Genomic DNA, 20,464 nt, shown 5'->3' with positions numbered 1-20,464 from the left:
ACCTAATATTCTAATATTAGATGTGTAGGGATTTTGAGTTTACCCTATGTAATTGAAATGAATATTATAATATTGGAAACTATCCGTTTTGGAAGCAGCATTTCTCATTACTTCAATCATGTGAATAAAGAAGCCTAAGTAATTGACTGTTTTTTTCTTTACATGTTAATTAGCCTTCACTACTTCTTTGATGCGTTCTGCTTGTATACACTGAGGTTACTCAAAAAAATGCACCCACCAAGTAGCATGTAATTTTCCTAGGTTAATCCATGTGTAAGTATATGAATTTATTAGGAAGGACATATGTGGAAATAATTTTCATCCATTTCTTTGATCTCATACACTAGCAACATTCATTGAAAACTGTTTGTTAATATGACATTTTTTTTAGCACTTAACATTTATTCCTATAAAGATTATTTTATAACTTCAGCATTTTACATATAATGCAACTGAGGTTAGCTTCCTGTTTATGCTTCCAGTTGGAAATTATATTTTTAAATACAGGTTTGTTCATGGCATGGCCAAATATAATATTTGACCTTAAGAAACTTCTGTACATATCCTAAAGGTAGGAGGCCTCCGTAAGGAGGCCTTACGGTTTACACTTCATCCTGTTGTTTTGGATTCCATTTATTTTCTGTATTCTCCTTATATGCTAAGGCGTATTCATTATTGTAAAAACCAGACTATTGAATCCTTTTTTAAAAAGTTACCTTTGAACTTCTTTAAAACATAAGCTAGTTGGCATTTTGGAAGGAAGAAATCTTAGTCTTTTCATAATACCTATGTTGTAGTTTCTAGTATTCCCTCCCTCTCCAGGTGACATTTGTATCTTCAGTTTGTATTACACTTTCGTGTCCAGTTCTTAAAAGATTAAAAGATCTTAAAAACTTCTTAAAAGATTAGTTCATTGGATGAAATTTAGAAACAAAAAAGTCTATTTAGCATAATTCAGTCATAGCTTTAAGCAAGAAAACTTTTCCTTAAAAGGAAATATTCTCTTAGTGATTATGGTTTTTCTTAGGAGCTTACAGGTTTGATAGATAAATATTTTTCTCTGCAGATTTAGATTATTACTGACAGCAACAATGATTGAGTGTTTATATGGAAATCATTTTATCCTAGGGAAGAGTGAGTACATGTACATTCACAGTAATAGTCTCAGTTATTACTTTTATACTTAGAACTTGATGGCTCATCTTAAAATAGCTCTGTTAGTGCATTTGTGACTTGACTTTTTAAGAACAGGAATTCTCAATGTTGCCTTTGTGGTTTGCTTTGAAGAAACATGAAAATTTTCTAAGAATATGTTTTGTGCCAAAAATGTTAGAATTAGGATTACATTTTAAATTATGTTTAAATTATAGTAAGATTCAGAGAAGGCAATGGCACCCCACTCCAGTACTCTTGCCTGGAAAATCCCATGGATGGAGGAGCCTGGTAGGCTGCAGTCCATGGGGTAGCTAAGAGTTGGACACGACTGAGTGACGTCACTTTCACTTTCATGCATTGGAGAAGGAAATGGCAACCCACTCCAGTGTTCTTGCCTGGAGAATCCCAGGGACGGCGGAGCCTGGTGGGCTGCCGTCTATGGGGTCGCACAGAGTCGGACACGACTGAGGTGACTTAGCAGTAGCAGCAGCATAGTAGGACTTAAAATTTTGTGTATGAACATATAGCAGTAGTAGAACACAACAAATATTTCAACTTTTCCATTTAACTGATTTCATGCTGACTTGGTCCAATTAATTCAGAGCTAAACTTCACACGTTAATTGTTTTTGGTGAAATATTTAACACCTGGGTTATAGTCTTTTCTTTGAGTGATTTTGCCTGTTAGTGATGAGAATTTCAAGGACAGAGCAGAAAATGGGAGAGTATGTTAGCTATTTGATCCATACTCCATCTCCTTTTTTAAGCCACGAGGAATAATACCATGAAAAGGGAAGACAATGTATCTTCTCATTTTTGAAAAGCCATTTAAAAATACATACATGGTTAATAAAATTCGTAATACTGCTAATTCCTTTTTTGAAATTCTTCAGTTTCATTTTCAAGTCAATTACATTTTCCCCTAGGACGTGGTAATTATTTTTATCAGTGTAATTTTTTGGTTTTTTTCAGAATTAATTTAAGTGTATTAATTATATAAAATATAGATCATTAAGATTACATCTGTGGTTGGCACTATAGTTTTGAGATTTGGTTTTCAGAGCTTCTCAAGTTCGAGGAGGTATTTCCAGAATAAACTAGGGGTATGGTGATAGAGTGAATACATTCTACATCATGAAGTTATTCTTCCCTGGTCAAATAAAGATTTGAAATTTCCTAATATGTGCTTTGTAATTTGTTAGTTAGGCTTGGATTTGAGACAAAAGCATAGCCATGGTCATAGTTGAAACTATTCCAGGCTTGCTTTGAAGAAATTGTTAATATAGCTGTGATGGGGAACACATTAGCTTTCCTTCAGTATTTCAAAAGAATCAACCTAGATAGCTATTTTCAAGAAATGGGAGTTCTTACAACTCTGCAGTCTGAAATAGAAGAACTTTTCTATTTTTTAAACTTTGTATTTTTCTGTTGGCTATATGACTTGTACCATTGAAACATGCAATAGACCTATCTAAAATCTTCCACACCTAGAAACCATTTCTTGCAGGCAAATACCACATTGTTAGAAAGTTTTCTCACTAGGGGTCTGAATCCAAAATATTCTGTATTTTTACTTATTTTAAGGCATGAGTTGTTTTTTTTTTTTAATGAACCATTGAAGAAATGATGACTTAACCCTAAAAAGCTAGCATAAACATCACCAGTTCAAGAATGGTGAATTACACATGAAAAAGCAAAATTTCGTTAGTGCACAGCAATGGTTGGTCCACAATATAGACAAGGGCACACGAGACGGAAGAGTAGACTGGTCTGCACTCAGGGACTTAATTTCAAGACCTCCTGCAAGGTTTGAAAATCAGTGCTCTGAATTTTATAGTTTCTGTGTAAAACAGGACCTCTGATGTATTTAGAGAGTTGGCTTTATCACCCAGTATATTACGTTTAACATCTTATTGGGCAATAGGTTTTTAAAAGGAGTTTTACACTGGTGTCTGTCGCCACCAGCTGCTTTATTTTACCATTTCAGGTTTTACTCGTGGATTATGTTTTAATATGCAAGTCTATTGTGTTTGAAATGTCTGTAATTATATGTTTGTAGGGCTTTTGTAAATAGGCATCTGATCTAATATAACTTTGTATATGATTAATTAAGTACAGTAACAAAAAAGTTTTGTCATTGGTGGTGGCACTGTTTTTATCAAAATCAGCACAAAGTTTTTAGATCATTAAAGAACGTATTTGAATTCTAAATCTTTCAGATATACCATGAATTACTAACCTGAAGAAGAAAAAAAAGTTAAACATAGTTAAGTGAGCTTTTGTCATTTTCTTAACAGTGGGTTGAAAAGTAGGTGAAAAAGATAATTTCACCCTCAAATTGCTGTTTATGCATCTGTTTTGCTATTTTATTCTAAAGTAATTCCAAATGTTCTAAGTTAGAAAAACAAACTTTTTAGAGTGATAAATATGCCTTTAGACTTTCATTGGCTAGTGAAATTATTTCTTAGATAAAATGCAGTAAAGGGGAAATATAAGGAGATTGTTTGGAAATTAAAGAAAACTCACTCTGAATAGTAATATCTTCATGTTGATACACTGTTGGTCACTATTTGGGAAAACAGGTTTATTATCTGAAGTACAAGGTCAAGTAGTAAGCTCACACTCAAAAGTATGTAAAAAATTCTTAAGCTAAATCAGTGTGATATCATGAGCCAGAATATTTTGAGCTCTAAGAATAGTTACATAGTTAAGGTGGTTAATAAGGAACAGTCTGTGAGGCTCCCTTAAATTAGTTTTTGAGTTGCATTTTTGTTGCATCTGGTTTTTCTTTTTGTCATTTAAATTAGTTGGGTAAGTGACTCCAATTTTATGTATAAATTCAGGTCTATGTGGTAAATGTAACTTGGATAGATTGAATTGTCAAAGCTTATCACCCTTCTCAGTGGAGAAATACCCTTATTTTATATGTTAGTTATTCTATACAGTATGCAGGCAGACCAGTTGCTCTGTGTGTATCTTTATGTGCCCAGCCCCCAGTATTTTCTCACTTATATTGAAGGGGAAACACTGACTTCTTTAAAAAGTTCGTTTTCATACAGTATTCTTTTCTGGGAGAACTTCCCCCATGTTGAACTGATAGACTGTGTAAGGACAGAGAACATGCACAATATCACAATACAAAAAGCTCAGGTTAGGCTCACTTGGCATTGGTTTTTAAGGAAGTGTATCAAATCAGAGTGTTCTTTTTTCTTTCCAGGTTTATGGTTGGCTGTGGGAGATGTGATGACTGGTTTCATGGTGATTGTGTTGGGTTAAGTCTTTCTCAAGCACAGCAAATGGGAGAGGAAGACAAAGAATATGTGTGTGTAAAATGTTGTGCTGAAGAAGATAAAAAGACTGAAATAGCTGATCCAGATATTTTGGGAAACCAGGCTAAAGTTGAAATCCATAGTGAAGATAAAGCAATGGAATATGAAAAGCTTGGGTTATCAAAGCACACTACAGCAAATGACAAAACCAAGTATGTAGATGATACAGTGAAGCACAAGGTCAAAATTTTAAAACGGGTGAGCTGCTCTTATGCATTCTTTTTATTTAAGAACTTGTGTGGACTGACTGAGAATTTGAAATTTTTTAGATTTCACTGTTGTAGTGTACATTTTCACATTTATTTTTCCATAAAAATGAAGGTTTACTTGAAATGTGTTAGTTTTGGTAAAACTAGTTAGTGACATCTTCGAAATATGCAGACTTATTCCTTAAGTCTTTGTGCTATGTCTAGTCTCTAGTTTGGTATTTGGATTTTCAGTGGTGGAATGTGTATGTGATCTTGGGGGGCTAGATATAAATTGTGCTTGCTGAGAAGTTTTTCTAAAAAGCTTTTCAGTCCATAAATTTCTATGAATCCTTAAAATCACATTTGGAATTATTATTTTCAAGTGCAAGAGTTCTCTCTGTAAGGAAATGTAATCTTAATTCTTTTGATTTTTGTCCCAGTATTTGCTTGAAGCCTTACTTCATAATTCCTCTCTTATAATGTGGTGTCTTAAAAAGTTAGTTTCCCCTCATCTTTCATTTTCGACTACTGTATTTTCTAAATAGAAATTTTAAGATATTTAGTCAATTACAGGAGAAATGTATAAAGGACACAGCCTTTTATCTAAGTTTTATTTTTATTGTCCACCTTTTTTTTACTATGATTTTTTTAATCATTGGTTATTCTTGTAGGTAGCTCTAGGGAGGAAACACTGGTAACAAACATATATGGATGGTCAAGTGTAATAATTCCAAGATACAGTGAACACAAGTTATAGAGTTGGAAAGAACATTGGAAATCTTTTAGTCTGACCATTCATATTGAAGAACCATAAGCATGTTTTCTCTAAAACTTTCTCTCTCATTTACAAATGTAGTTCTTCCAGACACTCCTTATGTGACAAATCTGGATTAAATTCCAGTTTGCCAAATCCTTGTGGCATCCAACATTTTCTGTCTGCCAAGACTTTCTGAGAATTAGATTATGTCCTTCTAATATTTGCTATTTTTCTGTTGATTTGATTAGCACCAAAGTAATCGATAACAGAACTGAGAGTGCTGTTGAGAACAGTTTATAGCAAGCCTTTGGAAAGGTTCTGTTAATGTTTAATCATTTCTTGGGTACAATTTCTTGGCCACTCGGAAATACAGCTTATTGTTTTGTCATAGATAACCTCCATCTTGTCTAAAAAGACATTATAAAGCATTAACACTGAGTGTTTTAGTGTTTTGAGAAACCCTCTAGCCAGTCTTGGCAGATAAGGAACTGAGGTTAGTCTGATTTCGTAAATAAATACATGAATGAAGTGATCACTGCTTCCTTTTCTTTTTCATGTTGAATTGTTGAATCTTCTATGAACTAGTCTTAGTTTATCGAATATGCTTTTTAAATATCAGTTCTTAAATGATTTTATGTTGAATCATTTATTGGGTTCCTATTGTGTGCCAAATGATACTGGATTTGAGTATGTATCACTGATTGAAATATGTTCCTGTTCTCAACTCTAGTTGGAGAGGTAGAAAATAAACACAAGTAAATAAAAAAGAGGATTCCAAGTCCAGAGAAAATCAGGTGTTTTTTTTTTATATACTGTCTTCCTAAAAACTATGATTTTATTTCTATACGTAATGTTCTTATTAATAGGATATTACTTGTTTCCAAGTGTCTCCGAATTCTGGTTTCATTTGTAGTTCTTTGTGGGTTATAATTAGAGCTACGCTGAACATTTGATGCTTTTATAGGTAAATATGACTTTGTTTCAGAAAGTACTAAAGAAAAATATAGATAATTGATATCTCTACAATTTCTCCCTGCCCCTCTTTTTTTTCATATCCACAGCTGATGAAGAGAAATCTTATATGTAATATTCTTTCTAGTACAATTATTGGGAATAAAATCTCAGTGTTTTTTTAGTTCCCTTTTATAGACTACTGTGTGTTCTGCAGAAAATAGGTGCTTAACGGATGGGTTTTGGATGAAAGGATAAAGATCCTTTTTGCTGTTGAGAGTTATGTATGTCTTCACAGAACAGTTATTGGGCCAAAGAATGGGATATGCTTGATATCTTAAAAGGTGGTCATACTAATTAGATTTAATTTTTTTCATCTACGTACTCATGAAGCTTGCTTTGTGTTTTAAAGATAGTTTAGTAGTTTTCATTCTAATGAATTAAATACTATTTTTCCTAGGAGTCTGGTGAAGGCAAAAACTCATCAGACTGTAGGGATAGTGAAATTAAAAAATGGCAGCTAGCACCTTTTCGAAAGATGGGACAACCAGTGTTACCTCGGAGATCCTCAGAAGAAAAAAGTGAGAAAATGACAAAAGAGTCTACAACTGTTATTTGCACAGGAGAAAAAGCTTCAAAACCAGGTAGTAAGAACAGTAGAAATTATTGTGTACTAATGTTTTTATATTTTAATGGCAAGAAAAATAGTTTGGGTGATTGACTTGACTTGAAATAAGACATTATTGTTCGAAATTCTTGGGAAGTTCTAATGACCTCAGTAAGATAAGACACTTGCCCTCATGGCATTTAAATACCTAATGGGAAATGACAGATAATAGGGAGACAAATAAAATGGTGTGCTGTTTTAGAGAATTTAGGCACTGAAGAAAAACTTGAATAATGGAATAGAGAGTCAAGGAGAGTGGGAGGAATTTGTTTCAAAGAAAATGGAGGCGGTGGGATCTGAAGGAATGCAGAATTGTTTTGGAGGGAGGAATCCACAGAGGGCACAGCCAAGCTGAAGTCTTTGAAGTGGAAGCAGTCTGCATTTGGGGAGCAAGAAAGTCCCTGTGGAATGGTTAGAATGTTACAGATACATGAGGGATAGACTGGTGGCAGAAGGTGAGTTTAGAGAAAATTACGTAGAAACTCTGAGGCCATGACAGGAGTTTATTGTTTATGCTGAATAGAGTGGGGAGCCTTTAGAGGAATTTATACAAGGGAATGGTGGCTCACTGGTTTTTTGGTGGAGTCTGGACTGTCGGGGAATAGGAGAGGAGAGTAGACTGGTTAGGAGTCTGCCAGTATCCAGGAGAAAGGATGGTAGCCTGCAACAGCACAGCGAGGGTGGTGAAGGTGGTCAGGTTCAGATACGTATTATAGTAGACTTTGCAGAACTAGCTGACAGATTAGTTGTAGTTAGGTGAAAGAAAAAAGTCTTAGCAGATGATTAGATCAGTGTTGGTGTTATTTGCGGAGATGAGAGAGATTTGGGGAGGAAAAATTGAAAAATTATGTTTTGGGTATTTTGAGATGCTTTCTAAGAGATCCACGAGGAGATATTTAGAGTAAATCTTTGGCTGATAAGTCTAGACTTTGGGCCATGGAATATAAATTTGGGATTTATTGGTGTGTAGTCGTTACTTTAAAGCATGCACTTAAGTGTGAAGAGCTACATAGCGAGTTTGAGGATGAAGGGACAGAAGCAGAGGCCTCGGGACATGTCAGCGTTTAAAACTTGGGCAGGAGAGAGGCTTCAGCAGAGGAGATCAAGAGATGGCCTTTGATGTAAGAGAACTGAGACCATGGCAACCTGGAGGCCAGGTTAAGTTCTGAGAAGAAGGTAATGATCAGCTGTCAAATGGGGTCTAGATAGCTATTTGGGCTTCCCTCATAGTTAAGTTGGTAAAGAGTCTGCCTGCAATGCAGGAGACCTGGGTTCGATTCCTGGGTCGGGAAGATCCCCTGGAGAAGGAAATGGCTACCCACTCCAGTATTCTTGACTGGAGAATCCCATGGACAGAGGAACCTGGCAGGTTACAGTCCATGGGGTTGCAGAAGAGTCAGACACGACTTAGCAACTGAAACAACATATATATCCCCTTCTCCAGGGGAACTTAGTTTCTAAGTAAAATTCTTTTAGAACTTTATTTTTTTAGGTATAATTGACATATAACATTAGTTTCAGTTGTACCATATAATGTTTTGATATATGTATATATTGCAGAATGGTCCACTGCAGTAAGTTTAGTTAACATCTGTCATCATACATAGGTTAGAATTTCCTTGTCAGGAATATTTCAGTGTGGGATATGGATTCTGATCTAATGATTTAAAAATAGTGATTTTTTCCTCCTGACACATGGGATCTTAGTTTGCCAACCAGGGATCACACCTGAACCCCCTGCAGTGGAAGCACAGAGTCTTAACCACTGGACCACCAGGGAAGTCCCTAAAAGTAGTGATATTTAATCAGTCAGCTTTGTTATATGCTTATATTGTGCATTAAAAAGGAAAATATTTTTTTAAAAGCAGCTTAGTGAGTTTTGATATTTATTTAAATTAGGTGCTCATGAGAAGCAAGAGATGAAGAAGAAGAAAACTGAAAAGGGACTACCTGGTGTGCATCCTCCAGCTGTTCCTGCTTCCAAGCCTTCTGCAGACCAGATCCGACAGAGTGTCCGGCATTCTCTAAAAGACATTCTTATGAAGAGGTAACACACATTGCTACTGTAGAAGATTGAATAATGTACACTTCATGTATTTGAAAAATAATTGAATTATTCTAATTTTAAGACTTACAGACTCAAATTTGAAGGTACCAGAGGAAAAGGCAGCAAAAGTTGCCACAAAAATTGAAAAAGAGCTTTTCTCTTTTTTTCGGGACACAGATGCTAAATATAAGAACAAATATAGAAGTTTGATGTTCAATTTGAAAGATCCTAAAAACAATGTAAGTATATTTTGTTCATGTCTGGACATTTATGTTCCCAGCTTTCCTACTGAGTGCATACACAATACATAGAGGTTTATAATTTAACACAATAGATCTATAATTTATTTCTTGAAGTGAGACTAGTAATTTTAATAAAGTCTTTTGCTACTGAATTGAGTTACGAATTCTGCACAGTGGTGACTAGTGTTAGACAGTGTCTTTTAAAATATAAAATACTAAATATGTCTTAACCTGATTTATGTGAAGTCTTAACTTTATGTCCTTTGTTTAATCCAGTTTATTAAAAAATTCATTCCTATGTAATCTTCAAAAATCTGTTAAGGCAAAATTGATAACACTATAATTAATACTTTCTGATTTGGATTAATTTGAAAGTAGAGCTATGCTGCTTAAGAAAATAATTTACATTTTGATAAAAAGATAGCTTTTAAAATACTGTTATTAATTTAAAAATGACTTTAATTTTAAAAATCTTTTAGCAATGGAGTAAGCTTTAATTGAATACCTAATCTTTTCCTAGGGTTTTTTATTTGGGACTTAGAGGCTGTGGGTGTAGATTCAAACTCCTTAAATATTTGCTTAAGTTTTACAAGGTTTTAACATGAGTGCAACAGTTTGTAATGGTATTTGCTGTAAGTGTGATATGAGATATTTTCTTGAAATACTCTTAACAACTACTTAAGAAAAATCTTCATGTAAAGTGTGCTGTCATGGTCCAGGGGATGAGATACTTTTTGAATTATATCATCTGAAAACTTTTCTTCAGGTAAATATTTATTTCCTTTAGGTTTTTTCTTGCAATTGGTTCTTTGCTTGGGAGTTCCCTGCAAGCCTGTTAGGATTTAAAGATACGAAGTTTTAAGAATATGAAAGACCGTATTCAGTAAAGTTCCTTTAGGCAGTAGCTTTTATGTAGTCATGCGTTGGCTGTTGTGATAGTGAGTGTCCCTGGAAGACTTAATACAATTTTGGATAGGTGTTGTAATAACTTAGCCACCATACATGCTTCTCCATTATGTGTTGATTTTTATACAAAATGTTCATTTTGCTGCCTTATATGATGTTTCACTGCCTTATATGATGTTTCTAGAACACAAGGCTGTCATTTTTTCTCTTTGCAGTGGGTGATATGTAAATCATTAAACATTTATAAATCAGATTTCAAAATTGCATCTTTATGATAAGTTTCTATACAGCAGCAGCTCCTTCTTTTAAAAATGTTTTTCTCTCCTTCCCATTTTTAAATACCTCCAGATATTATTTAAAAAAGTGCTGAAAGGAGAAGTAACCCCTGATCACCTTATAAGAATGAGTCCAGAAGAGCTAGCTTCTAAAGAGTTAGCTGCTTGGAGACGAAGAGAAAACAGACATGTAAGATTATCTATGAATATGTGTTTGTCTATATCAAAACTTACATTTTTAGCCATAGAGAAAAGGTATGTACACAGAGGAAATTCAGCTCAGAGTACACAGTTACAGACCTTTTGTTCTGTACTTCTCATTACTCATCCTCCATTAGCCTATTCTTAAATTTTTTCTTTTTTCTTTTATCTTCTGCTTTTTCCTTCTTTTCCTCCGGTTAACAGCTTACATAACCTTATATTTTGTAAATCAGAAGGATGGAAAAATTGGTGAATCTATTCTTACTCACATTTGCACATTTCAGAAGCACAGTTTGAAGATATTATGAATATTGGTAATTTGTGGAGCCAAATTAAGTCAGAATGAAAAAGTTTATGTTTATAATCCCATAATATTCAGTTTCAAATACCAAAAGCTTTGAAAAATAAGGGCTTCTTTTTCCCCCTATTACAAATTTATTGATAAAATGTGATCCTGAAGTGTCATATATGAAAGTTCATATTCACAGAAATACTTTTTGTTAAGTGGTGATGTTCCAGACCTAACTAGTGTTACATAACATGTGTAGTATGTACACCATATTGAATTTTGAAACTGAAAAATCCTGAAAGTCACCATGCCAAGAGTTTTCATTTGGGATTTGTGAATTTGATATACCTTTGAAGGTGAGGTGAATATGTATCTTTGAGTTACTTTGACAGCAAGATAGCCACATTATCCCATGTTTTTTATTACAGTAAACTTAGAGTAGTAGCCCTTTATTCTAGAAAATACTGGTTCCTTACAGTTCGTGTTAATTGTCCATGATATACTTAATCTTAAGCCTCCAAATTGATTTTCTACCCAATCTGGTTTGAAGTGCAGGAGGCCTTAATTTGATAGATTGCACTCATTCACATCATTCACATATTTCTTCACTTTCACTCTGTGTAATTTCTCTTATTTTGCAAATAGTATCACCATTTCCTTTTTTCCCTCCGAATTCCAAATATGCAAATGCCTCACTTCTGCTTTGAATCTATGCCTGCAAGTATCATCTGCATCGGAGACAAGCTGATTCTTTCTCTGGGTTGTATATTTGATTTCTTTCTTTAAAGGAAAGGTTGCACTTAACAATGCCCAGACAAGTGACTGGACCTATCTTTCCACTGTCAACTTCCCTTTTCTAGTTCTTTGTGCGCTTCCTTGTTTATTATGTTTTATTGCTGAGCTTGTTCACTGTAACCATGTATGTTCCATCAATAGACCACTGATGGGGGGACTGCCTGTTTTTGTTATTTGAGTAAATTACTATTTGGGGGCATGTTAGAACATCAGGTTAAGAACCTAAGAGGAACTTGTTCTTATTTATTTCTGTGTGGCAGCTGCTAAAATAGTAGATCAGAAAGCAGATTTTAAATGTAAATATCATGTTTCATCACTTTGCAAATAACGTTGCACTTTAATTGCCTCCAGTTACTATACATTGAAACTTTTCTAGGCTGAGATATGAGGTCTCATTCTTAAAACCCTAGCACTTAAAACAGTCTCTGACATTTGCAAGTACTCAGTATATATTTGTTTTTTGACAGACAAACTAAAGGTTAAAAATCATCTATAATTTTAATTGTTAAATGTTTCTTTAAAATATTTCCTGTTAGACCATAGAGATGATTGAGAAAGAGCAGAGAGAAGTGGAAAGACGGCCTATCACAAAAATAACACATAAAGGTGAGATAGAAATTGAGAGTGATGCTCCGATGAAAGAACAGGAGGCAGCCATGGAGATTCAGGTAAATTATGATGATAAAAATAGCATGTTTTATAGTGCCCAAAACATGAGGATTCACAAAAGGTTTATTTGCCTAATATGCTTAAAGCAGAAAAAATAATTATTTTAAACTGTGTGTTTATTAGAGTAGTTTGATGGTTTTTTGAGAGTGTTTAAAGTATTGTTTCTCTCTATGAAGCGTACAGACCACCTGCATCACAGACACAGACAGTTAAACACTTGATAATGTAGATTCCTAGGTTCTTTATGACTTAGAAATTTTCTTAGTAGGCCTTCAACTCTGTAGGTGATTCTTAGGCAGACTGTATTTTGAGATAATGGTGCGACTTTTCTTATTTTCAAATATCAGTGAGGTAAGAATATGAAATCTTATTTGAGGCCTTGGAGAATAGGAATGTTTGAGTTTTTGCTCCATTTTATGTCATAATTTGGAGAAGGCAATGGCACCCCACTCCAGTACTCTTGCCTGGAAAATCCCACGGATGGAGGAGCCTGGTAGGCTACAGTCCATGGAGTCGCTAAGAGTCGGACACGATTGAGCGACTTCCCTTTCGCTTTTCCCTTTCATACACTGGAGAAGGAAATGGCAACCCACTCCAGTATTCTTGCCTGGAGAATCCCAGGGACGGGGGAGCCTGGTGGGCTACCGTCTATGGGGTCGCACAGAGTCGGACACAACTGAAGCGACTTAGCAGCAGCAGCATGTCATAATTAACATCTAGCACTTATTTTTTAAAGAAATAGTGAAAAACAACCTATGAATGGGACAGTTTCATTTTGGAAAAAAATAGCATTATGAAATATAAGTTCATAAATAACTGAGGCCAACTTTTTTCTGTTAACCTAATTTTTACTTTCACTTTTGTTAGGAACCTACAGCTAATAAGTCAATGGAGAAGACAGAAGGATCTGAAAAACAAAAAGGAGAGGTTGACTTGATGTCTAAAGATACCACTAGTCAACACAGACAGCATCTTTTTGATCTTAACTGCAAAATTTGCATAGGTAATTGGAATTATTTCTTCCTAAAATGTTGCTTTCATTTTGAAATGTGGACACTTGTGATTTAAGTTGGTTTTTGTTTCCCCAGTGTTGGTGTGAGTCAGTCTATGACCTAAAGGGTAGTAGTGAAATCAGTTTTGTGAGTAGTGACTAGTATTTCAGAACAAACAAAAACAGAAAATGGGAAACATCGCAGTGAATTGCACTGATAAAGATAAGTACAATTTTGAGAGACGATGTTGTTCATTCGCTTAGCTGTGTCCGACTCTTTGCGATCCCATGGACTGCAGCACGCCAGGCTTCCCTGTCCTTCACCATCTCCTGGAGCTTGCTCAAACTCATGTCCATTGAGTTGGTGATGCCATCCAACCATCTCATCCTCTGTCGTTCCCTTCTCCTCCTGCCTTCAATCTTTCCCAGCATCAGGGTCTTTTCCACTGAGTCAGCTCTTTGCATCAGGTGGCCAAAGTATTGAGTTTCAGCTTCGGCATCAGTTCTTCCAGTGAATATTCAGGACTGATTTCCTTTAGAATTGACTGGTTGGATCTCCTTGCAGTCCCAAGTGACTCAAGAGTCTTTTCCAACATCACAGTTCAAAAGCATCAATTCTTCAGCGCTTGGCCTTTATGGTCCAACTCTCACATCCATACCTGACTACTGAAAAAACCTGTAGCTTTGACTGTATAGACTTTTGTTGGCAAAGTTATGCCTCTGCTTTTTAATATGCTGTGTAGGTTTGTCATAGTTTATCTTCCAGGGAGCAAGCATCTTAATTTCACAGCTGCAGTCACCATCTGCATTGATTTTAGAGCCCAAGAAAATAAAGTCTCTCTCTGTTTCCATTGTTTCCCCATCTATTTGCCATATTACAAAAAACTCCACACATCCTTGCATATATGTATTGCACACATCACAAACACACAGGGGTATGTGGTGTGTGTATGTATGTAAGTAATAGATCATGATATAAAATATACTTTACAAATTACAATAAAAACTACTGAAAACCTACTCTGGTAGGCCATATTAAAGATTTTAGTCTTTTTTCTAAGAGCAGTGGATAGTGAATGAAGGGTGTTAGCAGGGGAATGACATGATCAGATTGGAATTTTGAAGATTTCTGTGACTTCGAGTAGAGATTATGGTGAAGGAAGCTAAGTGGTAGACCTTTATACACTGGTGCAAGACGGAGATGAAGTGGTTTTACTTAAAGTAGAAGCATTGGAGGCAGAGGTGAGTAAGCTTTGAGGTACTCAGGTAATACTGACAAAATGTTGGAGACTGACTGGATTTAGGGCGTAAGAAATTAGGATGTGAAGAAAAGAAAATGGAATGTGTTGAGAAAGAGTTTATATTCAGTTTATTGGCAGAGATGGAGGATCAAGAGTTTTTTAAATTAACTCTAGACTTGTTGCTCTCAGTTTTAATTTTTTTACTGTGGGGTGCTAAAGGAATACTGAAGATACTTTGTTCAGTAAGAGGAAAGATTCTTTAGGTTAATCAGTATGCAACCCTCCATCACTGTATTAGAGACTGACTGAAAGGTATTATAAATTTGCTAACTTTCTTATAATAGAAATAACATGTCTTCTCAAAATGGTGTGTAAACATTTTTACAATGTATGCAATGGTAAAGACTTAAAGACAGAGTGTTTTTAGATATTGTTATCCCTGAAGAAAGCTATCTATAGTGTCATGATATTTTTAGTATACTCATTAGTTTGTTTTATCTGGGGAAAATCTTAGTAATTTTTCTATTATTTTGAATCTATTAATTTCTAATTATTTTAATGATTAACATTGTAACATTTATAATTAAATGTAATATTTAATATTGTAATATCTCAAATTTAATGGTAGCCCACAAAACATTTGTTAAATACTACTAGATTTGACCTATTTTTAGAAAGGTGGAATGATTTTTTCCTTGTGTTTCTGTAGGTAAAACCAGTGTCATTTTCTAAACTTTACTAATGTTTTTCATGCTTAGTAAATAACTAAGTCACTTTGCAGTATGCATATGTCATGAATTGCTATTGTATGTAATACGATATAGGATATAGATTTGTTTTACTTGGTCTTCACATTGCCTCTGAAGACTGTTGGAATTTGGTGTAATTTAGTTTAAAAAATGTTTGCTAGGGGATCAGACAACCTGTTTTAGGTTATGGTTATAATGTTTCCTTTTCAAAAGCTTGTCTGCGTTGTTTAATGTTCTCTTTTTCCACATCAATAAGAGAGGCGTGTTCTACAAATCACTGTGAGAAATGATGATAGTTAAAAACTACCCAAGGTATGCAGCAATGCTGTCAGGGAAAGTGAATAACTCTAGAAGTGAAAATGGATAAAGTTACAGAAATTTCAGTTTACAAAAATTGTCAATTTTGGTGTTTTCTGGCTTTAGGTCGAATGGCACCACCTGTAGATGATCTTTCTCCAAAAAAAGTGAAAGTTGTTGTTGGCGTATCTCGTAAACATTCAGACAATGAAGCAGAAAGTATAGCAGATGCTTTGTCTTCAACCTCAAATATTTTGGCCTCTGAATTCTTTGAAGAGGAGAAACAAGAATCTCCAAAGTCAACATTCTCTCCTGCTCCACGGTAATTTTTCCGTAGTTATAAATTCTAATCTTTATACCTTTTTGCTAGATTGTACTTGGAAGTCTTCAGAAACAGAAAAGTGACATGTTTCTTAAGAAAGGAACCTTTTTTTTGGGTAACTGTACCTTCTTATATTTTCAACTAATTGAGATTTTTAAAGACTCTAAAAGTTAGAAATTTGAGTATGTGCAGACTTGACTTTAAAGCTCTCTTTCATTATATTAGTCCTAAGAGGCAAGAAATAAGTCATTAAAGAAAAATGGCTTGCATTTCTCTGGACCCCAGTAGTGCACCTAAGCCAGTCTAGAAGAAAATCATGTAAAACATGACTATGTTAATATGAATATGTTTTATGAAGTGAAAATATAAACTCTTTAATCATAGCTTTACATACTTCGGCCTTTTGATTCATTTATTTACTTTTGGCTGTGCTGGGTCTTTGTTGCTGCATGTAGGCTTTCTCTAGTTGCGATGCATGGGCTTCTCATTGTGGGCGCTTCTCTTTGTTGGGAAGCATGGGCTCTAGGAATGCAGGCTGCAGTAATTGTAGAGTGCTGGCTTAGTATTTGTGGTGCATGGTCTTAGTTGCTCTGCGGAATGTGGTCCCCAGACCAGGGATCAAACATGTGTCTCCTGAATTGGCAGATGGATTCCCAACCACTGGACCACCAGAGAAGTCCTGCTTTGGCCTTCCTGACATGCTAAAGTAGAAATAATTGGTGAGCAAGTAGAGTATACATTTATCATGAGCAGATCTTTAGGCTGAAAGTTTCTTAATGTATTTTTTTAGTCCAGAGATGCCTGGAACTGTTGAAGTTGAGTGTACCTTCCTGGCTCGATTGAACTTCATCTGGAAAGGTTTTATCAACATGCCGTCTGTAGCAAAATTTGTTACCAAAGCCTACCCAGTGTCTGGTTCCCCTGAATACTTGACAGAGGTACTGTGAACTTTTCTGCTCTTCTATGCCTGTGTTGACATATATGTTTCTGAAGGCAAAAGGCAAGGAAACAGCATAATAAAATAATAAAAATACTTACTTTCATTCATTTCATTCATGGTAAAAGTATTTATTGGAAGTGACTCTTAAACATTGAATTAATATAATTATGAGTTCACAAATGGAGTTTTAGAACTATAGAAAACTGTGCTCTGAAAGTTTTAAATCCATGTCTTGTACTCTTTCCAAGATGTTCTCACTATGTCAATTAAAAATTAATGGATATTTTGCATGGATATCCAAGTTTTTCTTGAAATACAGACTTACATGAAGGATTAACATGTTTATGGCCTTCAGTGCTAGTCTGTTGGGAAGACTTTTCATTGTTACCAAGTCTTTTGATTCCCCTGTTGCTTATATTTCCACAACTTCACAACTATGGTTCTTACCTGCCCATTTCTGTGAATGAGATAAAGACCACAGTTGAGCCTTGAGTAACATGAGTTTGGACTACTTGGGTCCACTTATACATGAATTGTTTCAATAGTGAATACCACAGTACCACATGACCTTCAGTTGGTTGAATCCTCAGATTTGGAACTGTGAATACAGAGGGCTGACTACATGTTGCACTTAGATTATCAACTGCACAGAGGATGGACACCCTTAATCCCCATGTTGTTCAAGGGTCAACTGCCTAGTTGAAACTTTCCAGCTAGTTGACAGTCCTGAGATCAGTGACCATCGTTGCTGCAGTGGTGCCCTTGGTTGGTTTTATACCTGAGACAATAGAAAAGGACTGTTAAGCAGCATTTATGGGAAATAAGCAGCTGTAGTACTATAGTATGTACAATATTATATCAGTAATATGATAAATGAGAAAATGCGACTTGTAAAAATTCTTTTGAATAGTTTGTACTTTTCTGTGTTTATGCAAAAAGGAAAAGAAGTCAGTATATGTGTACTATATTTTTGTTGAGATTATATTTTGCTATTATGCTCGTACTTAACATTAAGCTTTCTATCCATTCTTAGTCTGCTGACCATAAAGGCAAAGTTTTCAGTATTTTATAAGACATAAATCTTACATATGATTGTTTTAAGACTAATACAAACTCTTCTTTGTATTAGGATGAAATTAATTTAAGTCAGTGTAATATTGCTTATCTAATCTCTATCAGCTTATTTGGATAGTTGTGTTTTTGATTAATAAACAAATTAATTATTACTTTTGCATATAGTTAGCTTCAGAAATAATATTTTAGACACATTGATTTTATAAGAAAAAAATTCAATAGCCCCGTTATACTTTTCTTATAGCATAATTAGTCTTCTAAATTTCTAGATCAGTCCACAGTGAAAATAACTCTTCTTTTAAATGAATAATTAAATCCTAAACTATGGAAATCTTTTGATTTGAAACTGTTATTCTTTTTTCTGAGCCAGTTTATATGTGGTTGTTTTTCAGAACTCCACCTCTGCTTCCTACTTATTTCTAGTTTGATTTGGACTAAAATTCCAAATAAACTATTTAAAGCAATTAATTATTTAGATTTAATTGAATTAATATTATGATTTTTCTGTCTTCATCAGAAAACAAATATACTGATTAAAGTTTCAAATATTCTTAACTACACACCTCATAATTGATTTTATATATAGTCCTCTGTTCTCAGAAAGATTCAGCCTTTAAAAAAAAAATGAACCTTGCTTTATTACAATATTATTCTTTTCTGTGCAAAAGTATATTGTATAGTTAAACTTGATAATTTCTGAAATCCAGCTGTTAGTGATTAAGGCATACCCCAGTTCACTATCACCAAAAAAAAAAGAGGATGTTAATATTCTGAAGTCTGCTGTACTTTTCCTGGGTTGTCAGAATGGGATGCTGGCACTGCTTCTTTTTCTTGACCTGAGATTCTTTCTTAATTGTATTTGAGTATCCACCTCAGTCATTTGGAGTTGACATTTGAGGTAAAGCCTAATTGCCATCCCTGTTTTCTTGTATTCGTTGATGTATTTTATAATCTTTTTTTAAATCACTTTTTCAGATTAGTCTTTGAGCTAAATTTGTATGAAGTATAGATATTATAATGAAGATAAACTGTATGCATTGATCACCTTCATTTTTGACCACAGGACCTACCAGATAGTATTCAAGTAGGTGGTAGGATATCACCTCAGACAGTTTGGGATTATGTGGAAAAAATTAAAGCCTCAGGAACCAAGGTGAGAACTTTTTTTCTCTCTACCAGTATGTGAAAATACTTGAAAAGTAAACCACGAGATTTCTTAAGCAAGGTCCCCTAGGGAGGACCTAAATTGACATAATATGCCATTGGCTAAGGCTCAAACCCATTATTCCTTTAGTTTTTTTTTTTTTCTATTCTCACTTTTAGTATGCTGTCTCAGTGATTTCTATCATTGTTTTAAAAGGAATGTTTTAGAGTAAGTATTGAGATTCATTCTGGAATGTTGCCTTGCTTTGATTATAGACATTTGTTTTGGTTGGGGGACAGGCTAAGCTGCTGGGACAGAGATCCTAAAATACAGTGGCTCAAAAAATAAACTTTCCCTGTTATGTTAGGTAGGTCAGTAGTTCAGAGTCTTTTGGTTGTTAAATCATTCATGGATTGGGCTCTTCTGTCTTATTGTTTTTAAGACTGTTGCCCTTAGCAGTCAAGCAAAGTCAAAGCTGATTTATTGGCTCCAAGTGGGGAAAAAAAGAAGAATGGCTGTTGAGTTGTTTTAAAAGCAAGACCTAGAATTTGTGGTTTTCTTTTCACTTCCTCTAACTGCCATTGGCAAGAGCTTATACGCTATTAGGAAGCTGGGAAGTGTGATCTCTATTGGATGGCCATGTGCCCAACTGAAGGTTAAGAGGGCTCTCTAGTAGGAAATGAGGACAATAGATACTGGGATATAGTTAATAGCCTTTATAGCAATATTTCTCTTTTTCTTTTCCCTCTATATCTTCTGTCATTTCTTTAACTCATAGAACACTGCTACACAGGGATATTTAATCATTAGAAGAAATAATTTTTCTCTCCAAGGATGATAATACTCAGCATGTTACAGACATTCAAAAAATAAATCTTGAATAAACAAACATTAATTTTTTTCTCTTACGATCAGAAGTCTTTAGTAAGGTTAGTAATAATTCAAAATGGATGCTCCAGCTGAAAATATTTTTTTTTTCCGATATAGATTGTAGAATTTAAACTGATACAGTGTTAGAATACAGATAAAACTTTGAAGCACTATAAGTTTTATTTATTTGCTTTCACTTTGTTATGATAGTGGAAGTTAGGAAAGTGTTGGGAAGTATTACTCTTGGACATTTGGGGAATTGCTCTTCATCTGCCCCTTTATTACTGCAAATAGAGCATAGTGTGCCTCCATCTAGAACTGACCAAGACACTGTCACAGTTGTTGCCTCTGGATAAGGGCATTCGA

At 34.6% G+C, this 20,464-nt stretch overlaps 1 protein-coding gene across 16 annotated transcripts in view; it reads left to right on the top strand.

Moving 5' to 3' along the window:
* Window positions 1–20,464, top strand: part of PHF3 (PHD finger protein 3) — a 92,840-nt gene that overhangs the window by 68,347 nt on the left and 4,029 nt on the right. For all 16 annotated transcript variants that reach the window (XM_081530080.1, XM_081530074.1, XM_081530079.1 and 13 more), the window contains 10 exons: window positions 4,372–4,681; window positions 6,840–7,023; window positions 8,946–9,093; window positions 9,176–9,332; window positions 10,590–10,706; window positions 12,338–12,469; window positions 13,338–13,473; window positions 15,875–16,070; window positions 16,861–17,008; window positions 19,148–19,237. In XM_081530080.1, the coding sequence (XP_081386206.1) occupies window positions 4,376–4,681; window positions 6,840–7,023; window positions 8,946–9,093; window positions 9,176–9,332; window positions 10,590–10,706; window positions 12,338–12,469; window positions 13,338–13,473; window positions 15,875–16,070; window positions 16,861–17,008; window positions 19,148–19,237 (1,614 nt within the window). In that variant the 5' untranslated portion in view covers window positions 4,372–4,375. The remainder of the gene's footprint in view (window positions 1–4,371; window positions 4,682–6,839; window positions 7,024–8,945; window positions 9,094–9,175; window positions 9,333–10,589; window positions 10,707–12,337; window positions 12,470–13,337; window positions 13,474–15,874; window positions 16,071–16,860; window positions 17,009–19,147; window positions 19,238–20,464) is intronic.

Source organism: Giraffa tippelskirchi, chromosome 9, assembly GCF_054371585.1.
Source record: "Giraffa tippelskirchi isolate mGirTip1 chromosome 9, T2T-mGirTip1v1.2.pri, whole genome shotgun sequence".
Taxonomy (NCBI): domain Eukaryota; kingdom Metazoa; phylum Chordata; class Mammalia; order Artiodactyla; family Giraffidae; genus Giraffa; species Giraffa tippelskirchi.
This window is presented reverse-complemented; position numbering and strand designations above follow the sequence as displayed.